The sequence below is a fragment of the Salvelinus sp. IW2-2015 genome, unplaced genomic scaffold (genome assembly GCF_002910315.2).
Source record: "Salvelinus sp. IW2-2015 unplaced genomic scaffold, ASM291031v2 Un_scaffold4254, whole genome shotgun sequence".
Taxonomy (NCBI): Eukaryota; Metazoa; Chordata; class Actinopteri; order Salmoniformes; family Salmonidae; genus Salvelinus; species Salvelinus sp. IW2-2015.
Window position 1 is genome coordinate 23,089 of NW_019945525.1, and position 20,732 is coordinate 43,820.

Below are 20,732 nucleotides of genomic sequence, written 5' to 3' on the forward strand. Positions count from 1 at the left end.
TGTGTCATCGTTGAGACAGTACACACCATCTCTCTCCACGTCATCTTTCTTGTGTGGCTGAGCGTCTACATCATCCTGGGCCTCTCCTCACATAACTGCAGGGTGCAGGGGTCAGACACACAGTCAGTAGGTTCCCAACCAGAGAGTCAGCACTACATTACTAGCTAAATACTCGTTCACACTCTGTCTTCTGTGGCTTCTTCAGCCAATCAGATGGTTCAGCAGCCTGGCTCAAATCATCAAATCAAATTGTATTTGTCACCGGCTTCGTGTAGACGAACGGTGAAGGTGTAGACGAACGGTGAAGGTGTAGACGAACGGGGTACCAGGCTATATACACAGGGTACCAGGCTATATACACAGGGTGCCAGGCTATATACACAGGGTACCAGTACCGAGTCGATGTGCAGGGATACGAGGTAATAACTTGCTTATATACACAGGGTACCAGTACTGAGTCGACGTGCAGGGGTACGAGGTAATAACTTGGCTATATACACAGGGTACCAGTTCTGAGTCGATGTGCAGGGGTACCAGATAATAACTTGGCTATATACACAGGGTACCAGTTCTGAGTCGACATGCAGGGGTATGAGGTCATTAGCCCCCTAGAGTCAATGTCCGCCGTCCCAGAGGAAATCACATTTGCATAATAAAAACATCCCCATAAAAATCCATCAGTTTAAGAGATATGTTAAACGAGCAGGAGTCCCTGAGATGATAAACGAGCAGGAGTCCCTGAGATGTTAAACGAGCAGGAGTCCATGAGATGTTAAACGAGCAGGAGTCCATGAGATGTTAAACGAGCAGGAGTCCATGAGATGTTAAACGAGCAGGAGTCCACATACTTTTGGTCATGTAGTGTACCTAATAATCTATAAAGATAGAACGTTAAAACGTGACCCCACTGTTGAACTGTGAAAAGTATTCAGGTTTTATTTCCATCCATTTTGGTGAGCAACAAACATGATGTGAAGAGTGAGTGAACAACACACACAGATTTACCTTAATATAGAGAACAGAGGTACTGACCAAAATCCTTTTAGATCCTTCAAATCTTAATTCTACATTCTTGTCTGCTGAATGAATGTCCCAGAGTTCCTTCCACCCTGCCACCGTTTAAAATGTAATCTCTTCCACCCGAAAGAGAGAAAGGTAAAGTATGACTTCATGCAGGTACAGTACATTAGATATAAAAGGTAACTTCCTTCCTGTCCTATCGAGGATTTCAGTGCAACAGTTTTTCAACAGAAATCTATCAATATGTTTGATAGATAGGTCTTGTGTCGTTTACAGTAAACTTTGGGCAGTATTTTAGCAACCCTCATGTTACYGTACATTTAATTTAAACATTTTAATAGCCCGTCCTATGATACAAAACATCKATTTTACAACACTTACAACTAAACTAGCTAGCGGTTGAAATATTGAAATAAATAACAACATTTAAAACATAACAACATGGTGATTGGAACAGTAAACACAGAGATCACTACGACAACAACCAGTAAGAATGCGAGGTTAGATAAACTAGTAAGAAGTTAAAACAAGAATCAGCTTTTTGAAGGTATCAAAACATGTGAAAGTATGACAACAATGCCAGTTTGTGTGTCTGTGTCCATGACGCCAGTCCAGGGTTATATTCATTAGTGGATACACCAMTGCAAAAAGTGTTTCTTAAAGGACAAGTTCAGGTAGTCCTAACCTGTTTCGACCCGTTTGCTTCCTAGTGAATACAACCCAGTCTCACACAGAGGACGTCTGAGCATCCTCGCCGGGGGCCTTGTTATTCCCTTGCATGCTCCCTGAGAAGTTGTCAGAGTCCAGCAGCTCCACGATACTATACGGAGAACAGTCCTCCAGCCCCAGCTTCCCACAGGCCCAGCCACAGAACCCCTTCTCCAGGTCGCGGACAGACAGCCACCACTCACTAAAGGCCCAGGACACCTGCGCCAGGGTGGAGTACAGAGCCAGGGACAGAGCCATGGGCATGATCAGCATGGGGTAGAAGATGATGAGGCAGGGGCAGATGGTGATCTTYTGCCAGAATGTTCTCTCCTCGTTGTAGACCAGGAACACGTTGTACCAGGTGAGCGTTCCATAGTAAAACGACGTGATGAAGGCGATAAGGAATACTAAAGGAGCACACAATAGGCTCCAGAGGATCACATGGGGGCCCTGAAAGAACCCCAAGCCACAGGAACACTTGGGGCCCTGGCCCCTCTCACACTCAGCGTCCAGACGTTCTTTAGAGAGGGCCATGTCCCGGAGTTCTCTCTCTGTTAGAGTAACGTGGATGTCCACCACCTGACCCTTCTTCTTCCCCCTGGTGATGGTGCCGGTCAAGGTCACATAACGGCTGTCTGGGGGCATGCTCCTGTCGCTCCAGCCTCCTGGAGACACACAACAACAACAACATTACGATACTAGTAAGCTCCAGCCTCCTGGAGATACACAACAACAACAACAACATTATGACACTAGTAAGCTCCAGCCTCCTGGAGACACACAACAACAACAACATTATGACACTAGTAAGCTCCAGCCTCCTGAGACACACAACAACCAACATTATGCACTAGGTAAGCTCCAGCCTCCTGGAGACACACAACAACAACAACATTATGATACTAGTAAGCTCCAGCCTCCTGGAGAACACAACAACAACAAACCAACATTATGACACTAGTAAGCTCCAGCCTCCTGGAGCACACAACAAACAACAACATTATGCACTAGTAAACCTCCAGCCTCCTGGAGACACACAACAACAACATTATGACACTAGTTAAGCTCCAGCCTCCTGGAAGACACACACAACAACAACATTATGACACTAGTAAGCTCCAGCCTCCTGGAGACACACAACAACAACAACATTATGACACTAGTAAGCTCCAGCCTCCTGGAGACACACAACAACAACCATTATGACACTAGTAAGCTGCAGCCTCCTGGAGAACACATCAACAACAACATTATGACACTAGTAAGCTCCAACCTCCGGATACACAACAACAACAACAACATTATGACACTAGTAAGCTCAGCCTCCTGGAGATACACACAAACATTATGACACTAGTAAGCTCCAGCCTCCTGGAGATACACAACAACAACAACAACATTATGACCACTAGTAAGCTCCAGCCTCCTGGAGACACACAACAACATTATGACACTAGTAAGCTGCAGGCTCCCTGGAGATACACATCAAACAACAACATTATGACACTAGTAAGCTCCAGCCTCCTGGAGACACACAACAACAACAACATTATGACACTAGTAAGCTGCAGCCTCCTGGAGATACACATCAACAACAACATTATGACACTAGTAAGCTCCAGCCTCCTGGAGATACACATCAACAACAACATTATGACACTAGTAAGCTCCAGCCTCCTGGAGATACACAACAACATTATGACACTAGTAAGCTCCAGCCTCCTGGAGATACACAACAACATTATGACACTTAGTAAGCTCCAGCCTCCTGGAGATACACAACAACATATTGACACTAGTAAGCTCCAGCCTCCTGGAGATACACAACAACAACAACATTATGACACAGTAAGCTCCAGTCTCCTGGAGACACACAACAACATTATGCACTAGTAAGCTCCAGCCTCCTGGAGATACACAACAACAACAACATTATGACACTAGTAAGCTCCAGCCTCCTGGAGATACACAACAAACATTATGACACTAGTAAGCTCCAGTCTCCTGGAGACACACAACAACATTATGCACTAGTAAGCTCCAGCCTCCTGGAGATACACAACAACAACAACATTATGACACTAGTAAGCTCCAGCCTCCTGGAGATACCAAAACAACAACAACAACATGATGACACTAGTAAGCTCCAGCCTCCTGGAGATACACAACAACATTATGACACTAGTAAGCTCCAGCCTCCTGAGACACACAACAACATTATGACACTAGTAAGCTCCAACCTCCTGGAGATACACAACAACAACAACAACATGATGACACTAGTAAGCTCCAGCCTCCTGGAGACACACAACAACATTATGACACTAGTAAGCTCCAGCCTCCTGGAGATACACAACAACAAACATTATGACGCTAGTAAGCTCCAGCCTCCTGGAGATACACAACAACAACAACATTATGACACTAGTAAGCCAGCCTCCTGTGAGATACACAACAACATTATGACACTAGTAAGCTCCAGCCTCCTGGAGATACACAACAACAACATTATGACACTAGTAAGCTCCAACCTCCTGGAGATACACAACAACAACAGTATGAAAACTAGTAAGCTCCAGCCTCCTGAGATACACAACAACAACAGTATGAAACTAGTAAGCTCCAGCCTCCTGGAGATACACAACAACACAACAACATTATGACACTAGTAAGCTCCAGCCTCCTGGAGATACACAACAACAACAACAACAAACAGTATGACACTAGTAAGCTCCAGTCTCCTGGAGATACACAACAACAACAACAACATGACACTAGTAAGCTCCAGTCTCCTGGAGATACACAACAACAACAACATATGACACTAGTAAGCTCCAGCCTCCTGGAGACACACAACAACAACAACCACATTATGACACTAGTAAGCTCCAGCCTCCTGGAGATACACAACAACATTATGACACTAGTAAGCTCCAACCTCCTGGAGATACACAACAACAACATTATGACACTAGTAAGCTCCAGCCTCCTGGAGATACACAACAACAACAACAACATTATGACACTAGTAAGCTCCAGCCTCCTGGAGATACACAACAACAACAACATTATGACACTAGTAAGCTCCAACCTCCGGAGATACACAACAACAACAGTATGAAACTAGTAAGCTCCAGCCTCCTGGAGATACACAACAACAACAGTATGAAACTAGTAAGCTCCAGCCTCCTGGAGATACACAACAACAACAACAACATTATGACACTAGTAAGCTCCAGCCTCCTGGAGATACACAACAACAACAACAACAACAGTATGACACTAGTAAGCTCCAGTCTCCTGGAGATACACAACAACAACAACAACATGACACTAGTAAGCTCCAGTCTCCTGAGATACACAACAACAACAACATTATGACACTAGTAAGCTCCAGCCTCCTGGAGACACACAACAACAACAACAACATTATGACACTAGTAAGCTCCAGCCTCCTGGAGATACACAACAACATTATGACACTAGTAAGCTCCAACCTCCTGGAGATACACAACAACAACATTATGACACTAGTAAGCTCCAGCCTCCTGGAGATACACAACAACAACAACAACATTATGACACTAGTAGCTCCAGCCTCCTGGAGATACACAACAACAACAACAACATTATGAAACTAGTAAGCTCCAGCCTCCTGGAGACACACAACAACATTATGACACTAGTAAGCTCCAGCCTCCTGGAGATACACACAACAAAACATTATGACACTAGTAAGCTGCAGCCTCCTGGAGAATACACATCAACAACAACATTTGACACTAGTAAGCTCCAGCCTCCTGGAGATACACAACAACATTATGACACTAGTAAGCTCCAGCCTCCTGGAGATACACAACAACAACAACAGTATGACACTAGTAAGCTCCAGCCTCCTGGAGATACACAACAACAACAACAACATTATGACACTAGTAAGCTCCAGCCTCCTGGAGATACACAACAACAACAACATTTTGACACTAGTAAGCTCCAGCCTCCTGGAGACACACAACAACAACATTATGACACTAGTAAGCTCCAGCCTCCTGGAGACACACAACAACAGTATGACACTAGTAAGCTCCAGCCTCCTGGAGACACACAACAACATTATGACACTAGTAAGCTCCAGCCTCCTGGAGACACACAACACATTATGACACTAGTAAGCTCCAGCCTCCTGGAGACACACAACAACAACAGTATGAAACTAGTAAGACAGAACTCAAAAACATACACAGCACAGTTCACCAAATACATTTCAGGATGATTGTTCTTTGCATAGAAGGGGACTTGCTTTCAGAGGCAAGAGGCAGCTAAACACTGTAGTGGGAAAGACATGTCAGATATCTGGTATGTTACGGAAACAACCAAAGACACACTTGTCGTACCATACCACTGATGTCTCACCTTCGCCGGTGGGTGTGTGAGGAACTTGGCCCCCTCCTCCGTGCTCCTCTCGGCACTCCCTCCTCTCCCCCTTGCTCCTCCCCGGGCCCCCTCTCATTGCTGAGCGATACACAATGATGGACTCAGGTCTGGGCTCCTTCCTCCTCCTCTTCCTCCGGTTGGCGGAGCCCACCTCTACGTGGTTCCCTGATGCCTCTGACATCTCCGACTGGAGGGAGATGAGCTGGGGGCTGCTACCCCCACTGGGCTGGGGCTCCGCCTGGGCCATACTGGCTGACTAAGGGGACAGATCACTGCTGCTGCCTCACACTCCAACCAAGGTGCATGAATTGAGGAGAAAACTGAAGTAGAGGAGATTCAGCAACTCTTGGAGGACAAGGGAAGTCAAAAAACATACTGACTCCCTCCTGACTGGGGCTGGGACACCTTCTCTACGGCCTTACCTCCTGACTGGGGCTGGGACACCTCTCTAGGCCTTACCTCCCTCCTGACTGGGGCTGGACACCTCTCTAGGCCTTACCTCCTGACTGGGGCTGGGACACCTCCTAGGCCTTACCTCCCTGACTGGGGCTGGACACCTCTCTAGGCCTTACCTCCTGACTGGGGCTGGGACACCTCTCTAGGCCTTACCCTCCTGACTGGGGCTGGGACAACCTCTCTAGGCCTTACTCCTCCGACTGGGGCCGGACACCTCTCTAGGCCTTACCTCCTGACTGGGGCGGACACCTCTCTAGGCCTTACCTCCTACTGGGCAGCGACACCTCTCTAGGCCTTACCTCCTGACTGGGGCTGGGACACCTCTCTAGGCCTTACCTCCTGACTGGGGCTGGGACACCTCTAGGCCTTACCTCCTGACTGGGGCTGGGACACCTCTCTAGGCCTTACCTCCTGACTGGGGCTGGGACACCTCTCTAGGCCTTACCTCCTGACTGGGGCTGGGACTAATGATCACTTGGGAAACAGTGCTGCCTGCATGTGTCCATTCTGTGTGAGAGCAGGTATTCTCCGAAGGAAAGCACTGACAGAATTGTACAAAGGAAAAAAACAACCAGAGAATGTTAAGAGTGCTTCGAATATATTTCTGCCTCTGTAACGCATACAGTAATAACACTGGGGTTAGGTTACACTTCATGTTACTGCATTATTTACTTGAATAAACGTATTTGTCGTCTCGATTTATATGCACATTGACAATACCATTGCACATGTACATAGGCCTAGAAAACTACATTTCATATAATTTCATGAATGAAAGGGTTGTCCGATAAACGGCCAATGCTGTATAAAAGCGCCGACACCATTTTCTGCGGTGGATCACGTCTACCCTACCGATGTACTAATGTAACCTCATCACCGCTTTAACGATGGAGCCGTGAAAACCCACCATTACAACATAACTATATTTTCAACATGGAGGCCACATTATGCATCAATGCATCAGACAAAAGGTTTACAGTAGATTGTATCAGCATTAAATGGTAGCGGAGAAACGCAACGTAAAAGGCAATGTTTTCCCTTTAAATCACATCACACCCAGATATCCGTTATTTTGTCTAAACAAATACCGGCGGCGTGGAAAACGTTTGCATATACACTCAAAGACAATATGTCTTACCTTAAAATGATTTACCACCGAAACTGAGGTATAGTAGTAGTGTTATTTTATCCGACACCCCTTCGATAGACGTCCGCTCCACACCACTACGCTGTTCGCAGATGTAGGCAGGGTTGCCAGGACCATGAKATTTGTATCCCAATGACAACACAAATCTAGGACAAAAGGACTGAAAAATAAACAAACATATTTTTTTCAACAGGAAGAGGGGAGTTGCCACGTTTATACAATAAACAATTATCCCATAATGTTACCGAGCCAATTAAGAAGGAATATCGTAACTTGTAACTATGTTAGACGCAAAATGTGGTTTTCATCATAATAATAATCATTGTGAACTAAGACATGACAGGTTAATAAACTAATTTGATTATGTCGCAAGAGACAAGATAATTCGCCTTTATTAAACTGTCCAGATAATCAGATAATCTATCAGTGGATGATTTAACTAATTTGACTGCTCTGATTAAGGCATGGTGCTAAGGGCTGTTCTTAACATGACCCAACGTGGAGTGATTAAACAATAAGGCACGAGGACAGCCCCATAATTCGCAGGAMAAAAAGACGGAAGAGTTATCACGGAAAGAAATGGGGTGCCATGTGAGGATCCACTGACAAGTGGCTAATCTGCCTTTGCCATCCGTACTATTGACCAACATACAATCACTGGATAATAAATTGGACAAACTAAAAGCGCGTATATCCTACTAAAGGGAAATTAAAAACTGTAAAATCGTATGTTTCACCGAGTTGTGGCTGGACAAAGACATGAATAACATACAGCTGGCGGGTTATACATTGTATCGACAGGATAGAACAGCAGCCTCTGGTAAGAAAAGGGGTCCATGTATATTTGTAAACAACAGCTGGTGCACGATATCTAAAGAAGTCTCGAGGTTCTGCTCACCTGAGGTAGAGTATCGCATGATAAGCTGTAGACCACACTATCTACCAAGAGAGTTTTCATCTGTATTTTTCGTAGCTGTCTACATACCACCACAGACCGATGCTGGCACTAAGACCGCACTCAATGAGCTGTATACCGCTATAAGCAAACAGGAAAACGCTCATCCAGAGGTGGCGCTCCTAGTGGCCGGGYACTTTAATGCAGGGAAACTTAAATCAGTTTTACCAAATGTGCAACCAGAGGGAGAAAAAAATTCTGGACCACCTTTACTCCACACACACAGAGACACATACAAAGCTCTCTCTCACCCTCCATTTGGCAAATATGAACATAATACTATCCTCCTGATTCCTGCTTACAAGCAAAAATTAAAGCATGAAGCATCAGTGACTAGATCAATAAAAAAGTGGTCAGATGAAGCAGATGCTAAGCTACAGGACTGTTTTGTTATCACAGACTGGAATATGTTCTGGGATTCTGCCAATGGCATTGAGGAGTATACCACATCAGTCACTGGCTTCTTCAATAAGTGCATCGATGATGTCGTCCCCACAGTGACTGTACGTACATAACCCAACCAGAAGCCATGGATTACAGGTAACATCCGCACTGAGCTAAAGGGTAGAGCTGCCGCTTTCAAGGAGCGGGACTCTAACCCGGAAGCATATAAGAAATCCCGCTATGTCCTCCGACAAACCATCAAACAGGCAAAGCCTCAATACAGGACTAAGATTGAATCATACTACACTGGCTCCGACACATGTCGGCTTGCAAACTATTACAGATGACAAAGGGAAGCACAGCCGAGAGCTGCCCAGTGACACAAGCCTACCAGACGAGCTACATTTATTCTATGCTCACTTCGAGGCAAGTAACACTGAAACATGCATGAGCGCATCAGCTGTTCCGGACGACTGTGTGATTCAAACTCTCCGCAGCCGATGTGAGTAAGACCTTTAAACAGGTCAACATTCACAAGGCCGCAGGGCCAGACGGATTATCAGGATGTGCACTGCGAGCATGTGCTGACCAACTGGCAAGTGTCTTCACTGACATTTTCAACCTCTCCCTGTCCGAGTCTGTAATACCAACATGTTTCAAGCAAACCACCATAGACCCTGTGCCCAAGAACACTAAGGTAACCTGCCTAAATGACAACCGACCTGTAGCACTCACATCTGTAGCCATGAAGAGCTTTGAAAGGCTGGTCATGGCTTACATCAACACCATTATCCCAGAAACCCTAGACCCACTCCAATTTGCATACCGCCCCAACAGATCCACAGATGATGCAATCTCTATTGCACTCCACACTGCCCTTTCCCACCTGGACAAAAGGAACACTTATGTGAGAATGCTATTCATTGACTACAGCTCAACGTTCAATACCATAGTGCCCTCAAAGCTCATCACTAAGCTAAGGARCCTGGGACTAAACACCTCCCTCTGCAACTGGATCCTGGACTTCTTAACGGGCCGCACCCAGGTGGTAAGGGTAGGTAACAACACATCCGCAATGCTGATCCTCAACACGGGGGAACCTCATGGGTGTGTGCTCAGTCCCCTCCTGTACTCCCTGTTCACTCATGACTGCACAGCCAGGCACGACTCCATTAAGTTTGCCGATGACAAAAGTGGTAGGCCTGATCACCGACAACAACGAGACAGCATATAGGGAGGAGGTCAGAGCCCTGGCAGTGTGGTGCCAGGACAACAACCTCTCCCTCAACGTGATCAAGACTTGTGATTGTGGACTACAGGAAAAGGAGGACAGAGCATGCCCCCATTCTCATCAACGGGGCTGCAGTGAAGCAGGTTGAGAGCTTCAAGTTCCTTGATGTCCACATCACCAACAAACTAACATGGTCCAAACACACCAAGACAGTCGTGAAGAGGGCATGACAAAACCTATTCCCTCCCTGAGGAGACTGAAAAGATTTCGCATGGGTCCTCAGATCCTCAAAAGGTTCTACAGCTGCACCATCGAGAGCATCCTGACTGGTTGCATCACTGCCTGGTACGGCAACTGCTCTGCCTCCGACCACAAGGCGCTACAGAGGGTAGTGCGTACAGCCCAGTACATCACTGGGGCCAAGCTTCCTGTCATCCAGGACCTCTATACCAGGCGGTGTCAGAGGAAGGCCCTAAAAATTGTCAGACTACAGCCACCCAAGTCATACTGTTCTCTCTGCTACCACACGGCAAGCAGTACCAACGCACCAAGTCTAGGTCCAAGAGGCTTCTAAACAGCTTCTACCCCCAAGCCATAAGACTGCTGATCATCTAATGAAATGGCTACCCAGACTATTTGCATGGCCACCCCACACTGCTGCTACTCTGTTATTATCTATGCATAGTCATTTTAATAACTCTACCCACATGTATATATTTTACCTTAATTACCTCCACTAACCGGTGCCCCCGCACATTGACTCTGTACCGGTARCCCCTGTATATAGCCTCCCTATTGTTTTTTTACTGCTGGTCTTTAATGATTTGTGACATTTCTTTTTTTTTAGGTATTTTTCTTAAAACTGCATTGTTGGTTAAGGGCTTGTAAGTAAGCATTCCACTGTAAGGTCTACACCTGTAGTATTCGGTGCATGTGACAAATAAAATGTGTTCTTAACATGACACAACGTGGAGTGCCTGGACACAGCCGTATATTGGCCATGTACCACAAACCCACAGGGGGCTGTTTACCAATGTAAAAAAAAAAAAAAAAWWTMTTTTTGTCATACCCATTGTATACGGTCTGATATACCACAGTTTTAGTCCAATCAGCATTCATGGCTCAAACCAAGTTTATAATTGTAAATAAATAATTTTTACGCATGTGCATAACTATAGATAAATCTGACAGGAGAGTTTGAATGATGAAAGTTGGACAGAGGAAAACTCTGAGAAAGAAACATTTTGACGAATTTTAAAAAACAAATGTTAGGCTATTTTCTGGCAATTGTGCTATTATTATGTGCCAGATGTTAAGACTAAAAACAGTTATAAATGGCTCATTTGTGATATTGACCTCTCATTTCAATAGGCATAGGCTACATACTAAAATCTGGGTTTATGATTGTAATTCAACTTTGCCATGGTTTGCTTAGTTATATGTATTTAGCCTATAGCCCCTGATAGGTCTACATCTCATATCAGATAGTCTACAGTAGTCCAGAGTAGTCTACAGTAGCCTACAGTGGTCTACAGTAGTCTACAGTAGTCTACATCTCATATCAGATAGTCTACAGTAGCCTAGAGTAGTCTACAGTAGTCTACAGTAGCCTATAGTAGTCTACAGTAGTCTACAGTAGCCTATAGTAGTCTATAGTAGCCTACAGTAGTCTACAGTAGTCTATAGTAGCCTACAGTAGTCTACAGTAGTCTACATCTCATATCAGATAGTCTACAGTAGTCTACATCTCATATCAGATAGTCTACAGTAGTCTATAGTAGTCTACAGTAGTCTACAGTACTGTCAATTTGTGACAGAGATTTGATAACGGACAATTTAATGAACTAAACAAGGCCATCAATAGCCTAAATAGCATAATAACACAAGGTTACAACAACAACACACTGAAGCTATTTATTAAATGCGTTTGCCAGCTCCAGGTGGCCTACACAAGTGGAACAAATTMATTTGCAATGACTCCAGTGGTATCGTCATTTCAACATCAACCCATGAATCAAGAGGTAGCCTACTATGGAATATAAATGAATAGGCTACTTGATGGCCAACAGATGCAAATGTATCATTCTCCACATTTAATGTCAATTTCATGGAGGACTTTCCCTCATAACAGGGAGCTCCATAACCTGCATTTCAAAARGTCCACTTGCGCGTTAAGTTAACAAGTTAAATAGCCTAAAACGTTGTCATGTCGTGCGCTGCTCGACCTCCTCTGACTCAAGCACCTCCGGCCCTCCCCACCACCCACTCATTCAGCAACAACCTGCTCCTGCCTGAGAAATGCCATGGTGGCCGCTGTGCAATTTAGTAGCCCAAAAACCGGCAGCCCGTTTAACAATACATTTTCAACCGCAACATCGTTTTCAAAGTTGCCCAATTTGGCAGAAAACTGCGAATATGGCAACCCTGGGTGTGGGAGTCCAGATGGGCGTCGTAAACTGTATTCCAGAATACCACTAACCCCGCCCCTCCACCGCTGTCCTGGCCAATCCCGTGTAGATATGGAACTGCGATGAAAACACTAATCCACAGCAAGGTTTGCCTGGGAGAGGACTGCGGATGGGTTGAAGATGGCGGACAAGGGAAAAAGGAAGAAACTGGAACATATTATGAATAAATATGAAGCGGGCAGTGGCGATTTTAGCATATCAGTCTTGGTGGGACAAAAACTTAAATAAGTGGGATGCATGCCAGCAAAACCACGGCACAACACTAAACAATACATGAATTGCACTATAACGGTGACAAACGGTGCCCACAAGCTGTTAGGGCCTGTATAAAGCTGTCCCAATAGCAGTCCCAACATCTTACCATTACTACACCTGGCTATCAGCGGAGCCTTGTCTGGCAGTGAAACAGTTAATTCAGACTAATTTACTGCCGTGCTTCTACACCTGCATTGCTTGCTGTTTGTGGTTTTAGGCTGGGTTTCTGTACAGCACTTCGAGATATCAGCTGATGTAAGAAGGGCTATATAAATACATTTGATTTGATTTTAATAAAAAAAARAAAAAAAACATAGCTGATATGGCTGACTTGCTTAAATAAATGTGGTTTCTAATGACAATTGAGATGTACAAACTATGGCATGAGGGGACGACAAGTAGATAAGAGGCAATCTGTAATTTTGATAAAGACATTAGACGGACATAGACAATATAACTATTTGTTTAGCACTTTTGAAACGTACAGCGACAGAATTCAGAACATGGGCCGTTCTTACAGTATTCTCCCTGTACACCAAGTCAGAACCGTAGGATAAACAAAGGGGGCATATAAGCAGACAATGAAAGCTCTTACAACATTCAATATTCTATGTTGACATTTCTCTAAAACAGGTTATAGGCTACATGTGCAACACCAAGTCAGAACAGTAGGTGAAATTAAGAGGTGAAAATAGACCAAATTATTAGGGTGAGGCACATGGGCTACTACACAACATACACTTAGTATTACTTGCTTAGCTACAGTATACATATCTCCCTGGCATATTACYTCATTTATGCAGCAGCATACAATACATGTTTGGACTCACCTTGTTGTGCTGTGCTCACTTGAAAAGGAAGGTGGCGCAGTGGTCCTTCGTGGGCAAAATTTTGTCATTAAAGTCTGGCATTCTCTGGATTTATGGTGCTTTCAAAACAACTGGGAACTCAGGGGAAAAAACAAGGTCGAATGATGACGTCATTGATCTTCAGGTCGTAGCTCTAGAAAGAGGCTGGATTTTACAATTCCGAGTTGGATGACCGTTCAAAATGTATTTTTCCCAGTCGGAGCTCGTTTATTCCCGACTTCCCAGTTGTCTTGAACTCACTGAAGTCAAGTTCTCAGTTCTGAGTTAACAGTTGTTTTGAGCGCGGCACAAATCATGTTTCATTGACAGCATGGCCAATGTTGAATGTTTATCATTTATAACTTGTACAAGAGGCCCTTAATCCCAAATTAGGAACCATAAAGCCACTGTCACCGATTCCTTCCAAACCGCTCATTGTTGAATTTGCGATTTCCACCTTGTTGTGTAATGTTTATGTCCAATGGCCGATGAGCACCGATTCGTTTTATCTATAGTTTCTCTTCATTATTTCTCTTCATATGACAAGGATTGAAAAGGACATGCCAGTAGCTTGGCGACGTGATTCATGATGATGACTGCTAGCTAAGATTTTGAAAGTACTATGTTGACATGATCAGTCCAATCAAAGCTACGGTAGATATAACGTGATTTGACGTCCTTTTGTCTGTGGCCAATGACCTTGAGCCTTCTTGGATGGGCACTTATGTAACTCTATGGCAGCACCCAAGGGGCTTGAATTTTTTTGCTCTACCCTTAGACTTGACAATGACGTAGAGTCCCCATGAGTGACAGAACACTGAGCCAATCACGGCGCAATGTTCCTATTGTCTGCTGGCTCGCCCCACCACCACAGAAAGCACTAAGCAAGGCTGAATCAGCTGCATGTTGGAGCTGCTTTACTCAAGAAAACAAAAAAGAGACCATGTTTGTAAGCGGCTTTATAAACTCATACTTTTTTTTTTTTTTTACATTGATACTGATATGTGACATGTATTAATGCCAAAATAACATGCAAAACAGGCAAGCTCTCCCCCCTAATTTTTTTTGCTAAAACAATGACGGCCACTGGAAGCAGGGGATTGTTGAAGCCTTCTTGAAGACCTGGTGAAGGAGAAGATAGCGGACAAGGGAAACAGAAGAAAAGGGAAATACATCCTGAGTGAYTATGGAATGGAGGATTGCACAGGACTTCTGGAAGAGCTAGAAAAGGAAGTTGAATATGACCAGAGTGAGGGTGAATCAATTGCGGTGCCAGCCGAGAATGAGTTGAGTGTAGAGGGAAGCAGGGTGGTGGATCTGATAATTCATCTTGATGGTTGCACAGTCGTCTCAAATAAAACTGAAAGACCTCGGTGTTACTCTGGACCCTGATCTCTCTTTTGACAAACATATCAAGAATATTACAAGGACAGCTTTTTTCCATCTTCGTGACATTTAAAAAATCGGAAACTTATACATGCTAATCCAGGCTTTTGTCACTTCAGTTAGTGCTAAACACGCTGCTAGAATCTTGACTAGAACCAAAAACTTTGATTATATTACTCCAGTGCTAGCCTCCCTACACTGGCTTCCTGTTAAGGCAAGGGCTGATTTTTACTGCTAACCTACAAAGCATTACATGGGCTTGCTCCTAACTATCTTTCCGATTTGGTCCTGCTGTACATACCTACACGTACGCTACGGTCACAAGACGCAGGCCTCGTAATTGTCCCTAGAATTTCTAAGCAAACAGCTGGAGGCAGGGCTTTCTCCAATAGAGCTATAGATCTCKATTTTTATGGAATGACCTGCCTACCCATGTGAGAGACGCAGACTCGGTCTCGACCTTTAKGTCTTTACTGAAGACTCATCTCTTCAGTAGGTCCTATGATTGAGTGTAGTCTGGCCCAGGGGTGCGAAGGTGAACGGAAAGGCACTGGAGCGATGAACTGGGGACCTTTAACAGAATGTGACTGGCAGAACGGGTGTTGTATGTGGAGGATGAGGGCTGCAGTAGATATCTCAGATAGGGGGGAGTGAGGGGGGAGTGAGGTCTAAGAGGGTTTTATAAACTAGCATCAACCAGTGGGTCTTGCGACGGGTATACAGAGATGACCAGTTTACAGAGGAGTGCAGTGATGTGTCCTGTAAGGAGCATTGGTGGTAAATCTGATGGCCGAATGGTAAAGCACATGTAGCCACTCGAGAGCACCTTTACCTGCCAATCTATAAATTATGTCRCCGTAATCTAGCATGGGTAGGATGGTCATCTGAATCAGGGTTAGTTTGGCAGCTGGCCTGAAAGAGGAGCGATTACGAATGAGGAAACCAAGTCTAGATTTAACTTTAGCCTGCAGCTTTGATATGTGCTGAGAGAAGGACAGTGTACTGTCTAGCCATACTCCCAAGTACTTGTATGAGGTGACTACCTCAAGCTCTAAACCCTCAGAGGTAGTAATCACACCTGTGGGGAGAGGGGTGTTCTTCTTACCAAACCACATGACCTTTGTTTTGGAGGTGTTCAGAACAAGGTTAAGGGTAGAGAAAGCTTGTTGGACACTAAGAAAGCTTTTTAACACAAAATCTGGGGAGGGGCCTGCTGAGTATAAGACTGTATCATCTGCATATAAATGGATGAGAGAGCTTCCTACTGCCTGAYCTATGTTGTTGGTGTAAATTGAGAAGAGCGTGGGGCTTAGGATCGAGCCTTGGGGTACTCCCTTGGTGACAGGCAGTGGCTGAGACAGCAGATTTTTMGACTTTTGCTAACTACTTGTCTCAAAGAGTGCAGTGTGCAACCAGGCCAAAGACTCCTCAGAGACACCAATACTRCTTAACCGGCCCACAAGAATGGATTGGTCTACCGTATCAAAAGCTTTGGCCAAGTCAATAAAAATAGCAGCACAARATTGCTTAGAATCAAGGGCAATGGTGACATCATTGAGGACCTTTAAGGTTGCAGTGACACATCCCTAACCTGAGCGGAAACCAGATTGCATACCCGAGAGAATACTATAGACATCAAGAAAGCCAGTCAGTTGATTATTGACAAGAGACTCCAGTCACTTGTTGGGCCCAAAGGTCTCGACACCTTTTCCTTCACACCTCAGTGCTGAATGTGTATCTGGTCTGTCCAAGCCTGGGAGCCTCAACTCAGCCATCAGTCCCAAGCCTGGGAAGCCTCAACTCAGCATTCAGTCCCAAGCCTGGGAGCCTTAACTCAGGATTCAGTCCCAAGCCTGGGAGCCTTAACTCAGCATTCAGTCCCAAGCATGGGAGCCTTATCAGCATTCAGTCCAAGCCTGGGAGCCTAACTCAGCATTCAGTCCCAGCCTGGGAGCCTTAACTCAGCATTCAGTCCCAAGCATGAGCCTTAACTTAGCATTCAGTCCCAAGCCTGGGAGCCTCAACTCAGCATTCAGTCCCAAGCCTGGGAGCCTCAACTCAGCATTCCAGTCCCAAGCCTGGGAGCCTTAACTCAGCATTCAGTCCAAGCCTGGGAGCCTTAACTCAGCATTCAGTCCAAGCATGGGAGCCTCAACTCAGCATTCAGTCCCAAGCATGGGAGCCTCAACTCAGCATCAGTCCCCAAGCCTGGAGCCTTCACTCAGCATTCAGTCCCAAGCCTGGGAGCCTTAACTCAGCATTCAGTCCCAAGCATGGGAGCCTCAACTCAGCATTCAGTCCCAAGCATGGGAGCCTCAACTCAGCATTCAGTCCCCATAAAAGAAAATATATCATTGTAGTGTACTTTATTTTTCATTTATTTTTTGTTTTTGTTTTTCTTCTTGGCTTTCAAAATAGCATCAGACCAAACACCTCTCCCTCAGTTCCAGGTTGGATGGTGTCCTCAGGTCTCTGCTGTTTGTTGGCTAGAGCACCCTCCATATAGCTAGGAAAAAGAAAACCTTAGGAAGCAGTAATCRCTCTGGTTAATTCTGGTCAAAATTAGGTTGTAAGTTTGGAGTTTTGATCTGGAGCGAAAGGCCATGCTGTGGAGGMTAGCATCCTGCATATGTCCCTGCTGAAAAATCCAAGTTTATCCAACTCCAAATCTACCCTTTTGTAAAAAACAACAACATTGAAAATGGTGAGAGCTCACATGCAGCTGTGRCCCTCTCTCTGAGGGGGGTGTGATCTCTTAGTGATCAACAATGATACAGCACCAGCTAAACCTCGACMTCAGTGTTCCATCTTTCATTATAACATACGCATACTTATTTATTAACAATTGTTAACATACATTATTCAAAACGCAGTTGTATTTATATTTAAAATAAAATCTGATAATCTGAGTAGAACTTTCAAATGTTTTTATTTATGACATTACTTTATATTGCATCTTTAAATCACAATGACATTAATTCACATTTCTATTTTGGCGACTATTGCTATTCCACACATCTTGTACAGACAGACACATCCAGAATAGTAATAGCTGATTTCCAGTGTTCTACATTGACTGTATAGATGTCAGTGATTTGTTCAGGTTTACATGTAGGCACAAACATGACAATACCAGGTTAAATAACAGGTAAAATAAATGTGTTGGTCCAACAAGATGACAAAACGTAAATGTGTTGGTCCCACAAGATGACAAAACATAAATGTGTTGGTCCCACAAGATGACAAAACGTAAATGTGTTGGTCCCACAAGATGACAAAACACTGTAGACACTCGCTTCTAGAACAACATATTAACCCTGGACTGTAGACACGGCTTCTGAACACATATTACACCTGGACTATAGACACTGGCTTCTAGAACACATACTAACCTGGACTGTAGACACTGGCTTCTAGAACACATACTAACCCTGGACTGTAGACACTGGCTTCTAGAACCACATATTAACCCTGACTATAGACACTGGCTTCTAGAACACATATTAACCCTGGACTATAGACACTGGCTTCTAGAACACATACTAACCTGGACTGTAGCCACTGGCTTCTAGAACACATATAACCCTGGACTGTAGACACTGCTTTCTAGCACAATACTAACCCTGGACTATAGACACTGGCTTCTAGAACACAATACTAACCCTGGACTGTAGACACTGGCTTCTAGAACACATATTAACCCTGACTATAGACACTGGCTTCTAAACACATACTAACCCTGGACTGTAGACATGTGCTTTCTAGAACACATATTAACCCTGGACTATAGACACTGGCTTCTAGAACACATACTAACCTGGACTGTAGACACTGGCGTTCTAAACACATACTAACCCTGGACTGTAGACACTGGCTTCTAGAACACATACTAACCCTGGACTATTAGACACTGGCTTCTAGAACACATACTAACCCTGGGACTGTAGACACTGGGCTTCTAGAAACACATACTAACCCTGGACTGTAGACACGGCTTTCAGAACACATACTAACCTGGACTGTTAGACACTGGCTTCTAGAACACATACTAACCTGGACTGTAGACACTGGCTTACTAAAAACACATATAACCTGGACTACCTAGACATCTAGGCCCTTGTTATCTGGACTGTCTGAGACTACCTAGACATCAGGCCCTTGTTATATCTGGACTGTGTCTGAGACTACCTAGACATCAGCCCTTGTTATATCTGGACTGTGTCTGAGACTACCTAGACATCAGGCCCTTTGTTATATCTGGACTGTGTCTGAGACTACCTTGACATCAGGCCCTTGTTATATCTGGACCGTGTCTGAGACTACCTAGACATCAGGCCTTGTTATATCTGGACCGTGTCTGAGACTACCTAGACATCAGGCCCTTGTATATCTGGACCGTGTCTGTCGTCTAGTACACCAGATGAAACCACTATTTGGTCTATACTGGTTTAGAAGGCACCTTATTCTTTGCCATTGTAATTGAATGTTGTGTTGTGGTGCAATCAAGCTGTCTTGTCATCTTGTGGGACCAACACATTACGTCTTGTCATCTTGTGGGACCAACACATTTACGTTTTTTCATCTTGTGGGACCAACACGTTTACGTGTTTGTCATCTTGTGGGACCAACCACATTTACGTTTGTCATCTTGTGGGACCAAACACATTTACGTTTTGTCATCTTTGTGGGACACAACACATTTACGTTTTGTCAGTCTTGTGGGACCCAACACCATTTACGTTTTTGTCATCTTGTGGGACCAAACACAATTTACGTTTGTGTGGGACCAACACATTTTACGTCTTGTGGGGACCAACAACATTTACGTTTTGTCATCTTGGGGACCAACACATTTACGTTTGTTCATCTTGTGGACCAACACATTTAGTTTGTCATCTTTGTGGGACCAACCATTTACGTTTTGTCATCTTGTGGGACCAAACACATTACGTTTTGTGTCATCTTTGTGGGACCAACACATTATACTGTTTTGTCATCTTGTGGGACCAACACAATTTACGTTTTGTCATCTTGTGGGACCAACACATTTACGTTGTCAGTTGTTGGCAACATATTTACGTCTTGTGGGACCAACACATTTACGTCGTGTGGGGACCAACACATTTACGTTTGTCATCTTGTGGGACCAACACATTTACGTTTTGTCATCTTGTGGGACCAACACATTACTTTTTTCATTTGTGGACCAACAATTTACGTTTTTCATCTTGTGGGACCAACACATTTACGTTTTTGTCAATCTTGTGGGACAACACATTTTACGTTTTGTCATCTTGTTGGACCAACACATTTACGTTTTGTCATCTTGTGGGACCAACACATTTACTTGGTCTTGTGGACCAACACATTTACGTTTTGTCATTCTTGTGGGACCAACACATTTACGTTTTGTCATCTTGTTGGGACCAACACATTTAGC

General features: G+C 44.4%; 1 protein-coding gene and 1 long non-coding RNA gene across 9 annotated transcripts; both read right to left on the bottom strand.

The window, feature by feature from the left end:
- Positions 1-910: 910 nt before the first annotated feature.
- On the bottom strand, positions 911-8,795 carry tmem169b (transmembrane protein 169b). Its single transcript, XM_070441558.1, is given in 7 exon segments — positions 911-2,393; positions 6,142-6,159; positions 6,162-6,197; positions 6,200-6,241; positions 6,244-6,756; positions 6,903-7,159; positions 7,757-8,795. Coding segments are annotated over 5 exon segments (909 nt in total). The 5' UTR covers positions 6,410-6,756; positions 6,903-7,159; positions 7,757-8,795; the 3' UTR covers positions 911-1,746.
- Positions 8,796-18,754: 9,959 nt separating this feature from the next.
- LOC112077078 (uncharacterized) lies at positions 18,755-19,508 on the bottom strand. Of its 8 annotated transcripts, XR_011478017.1 has the most exons (5): positions 19,436-19,473; positions 19,346-19,393; positions 19,110-19,227; positions 18,955-18,994; positions 18,755-18,839 (listed from the first exon to the last, which is right to left on the bottom strand). It is a non-coding gene; the product is annotated as an uncharacterized lncRNA (long non-coding RNA). The 8 variants fall into 8 exon arrangements; XR_011478019.1 differs by lacking the exon at positions 19,346-19,393 and having other exon boundaries at positions 18,915-18,994; positions 19,110-19,233; positions 19,433-19,508; XR_011478020.1 differs by lacking the exon at positions 19,346-19,393 and having other exon boundaries at positions 18,755-18,877; positions 18,915-18,994; positions 19,110-19,233; positions 19,433-19,508.
- Positions 19,509-20,732: the final 1,224 nt, after the last annotated feature.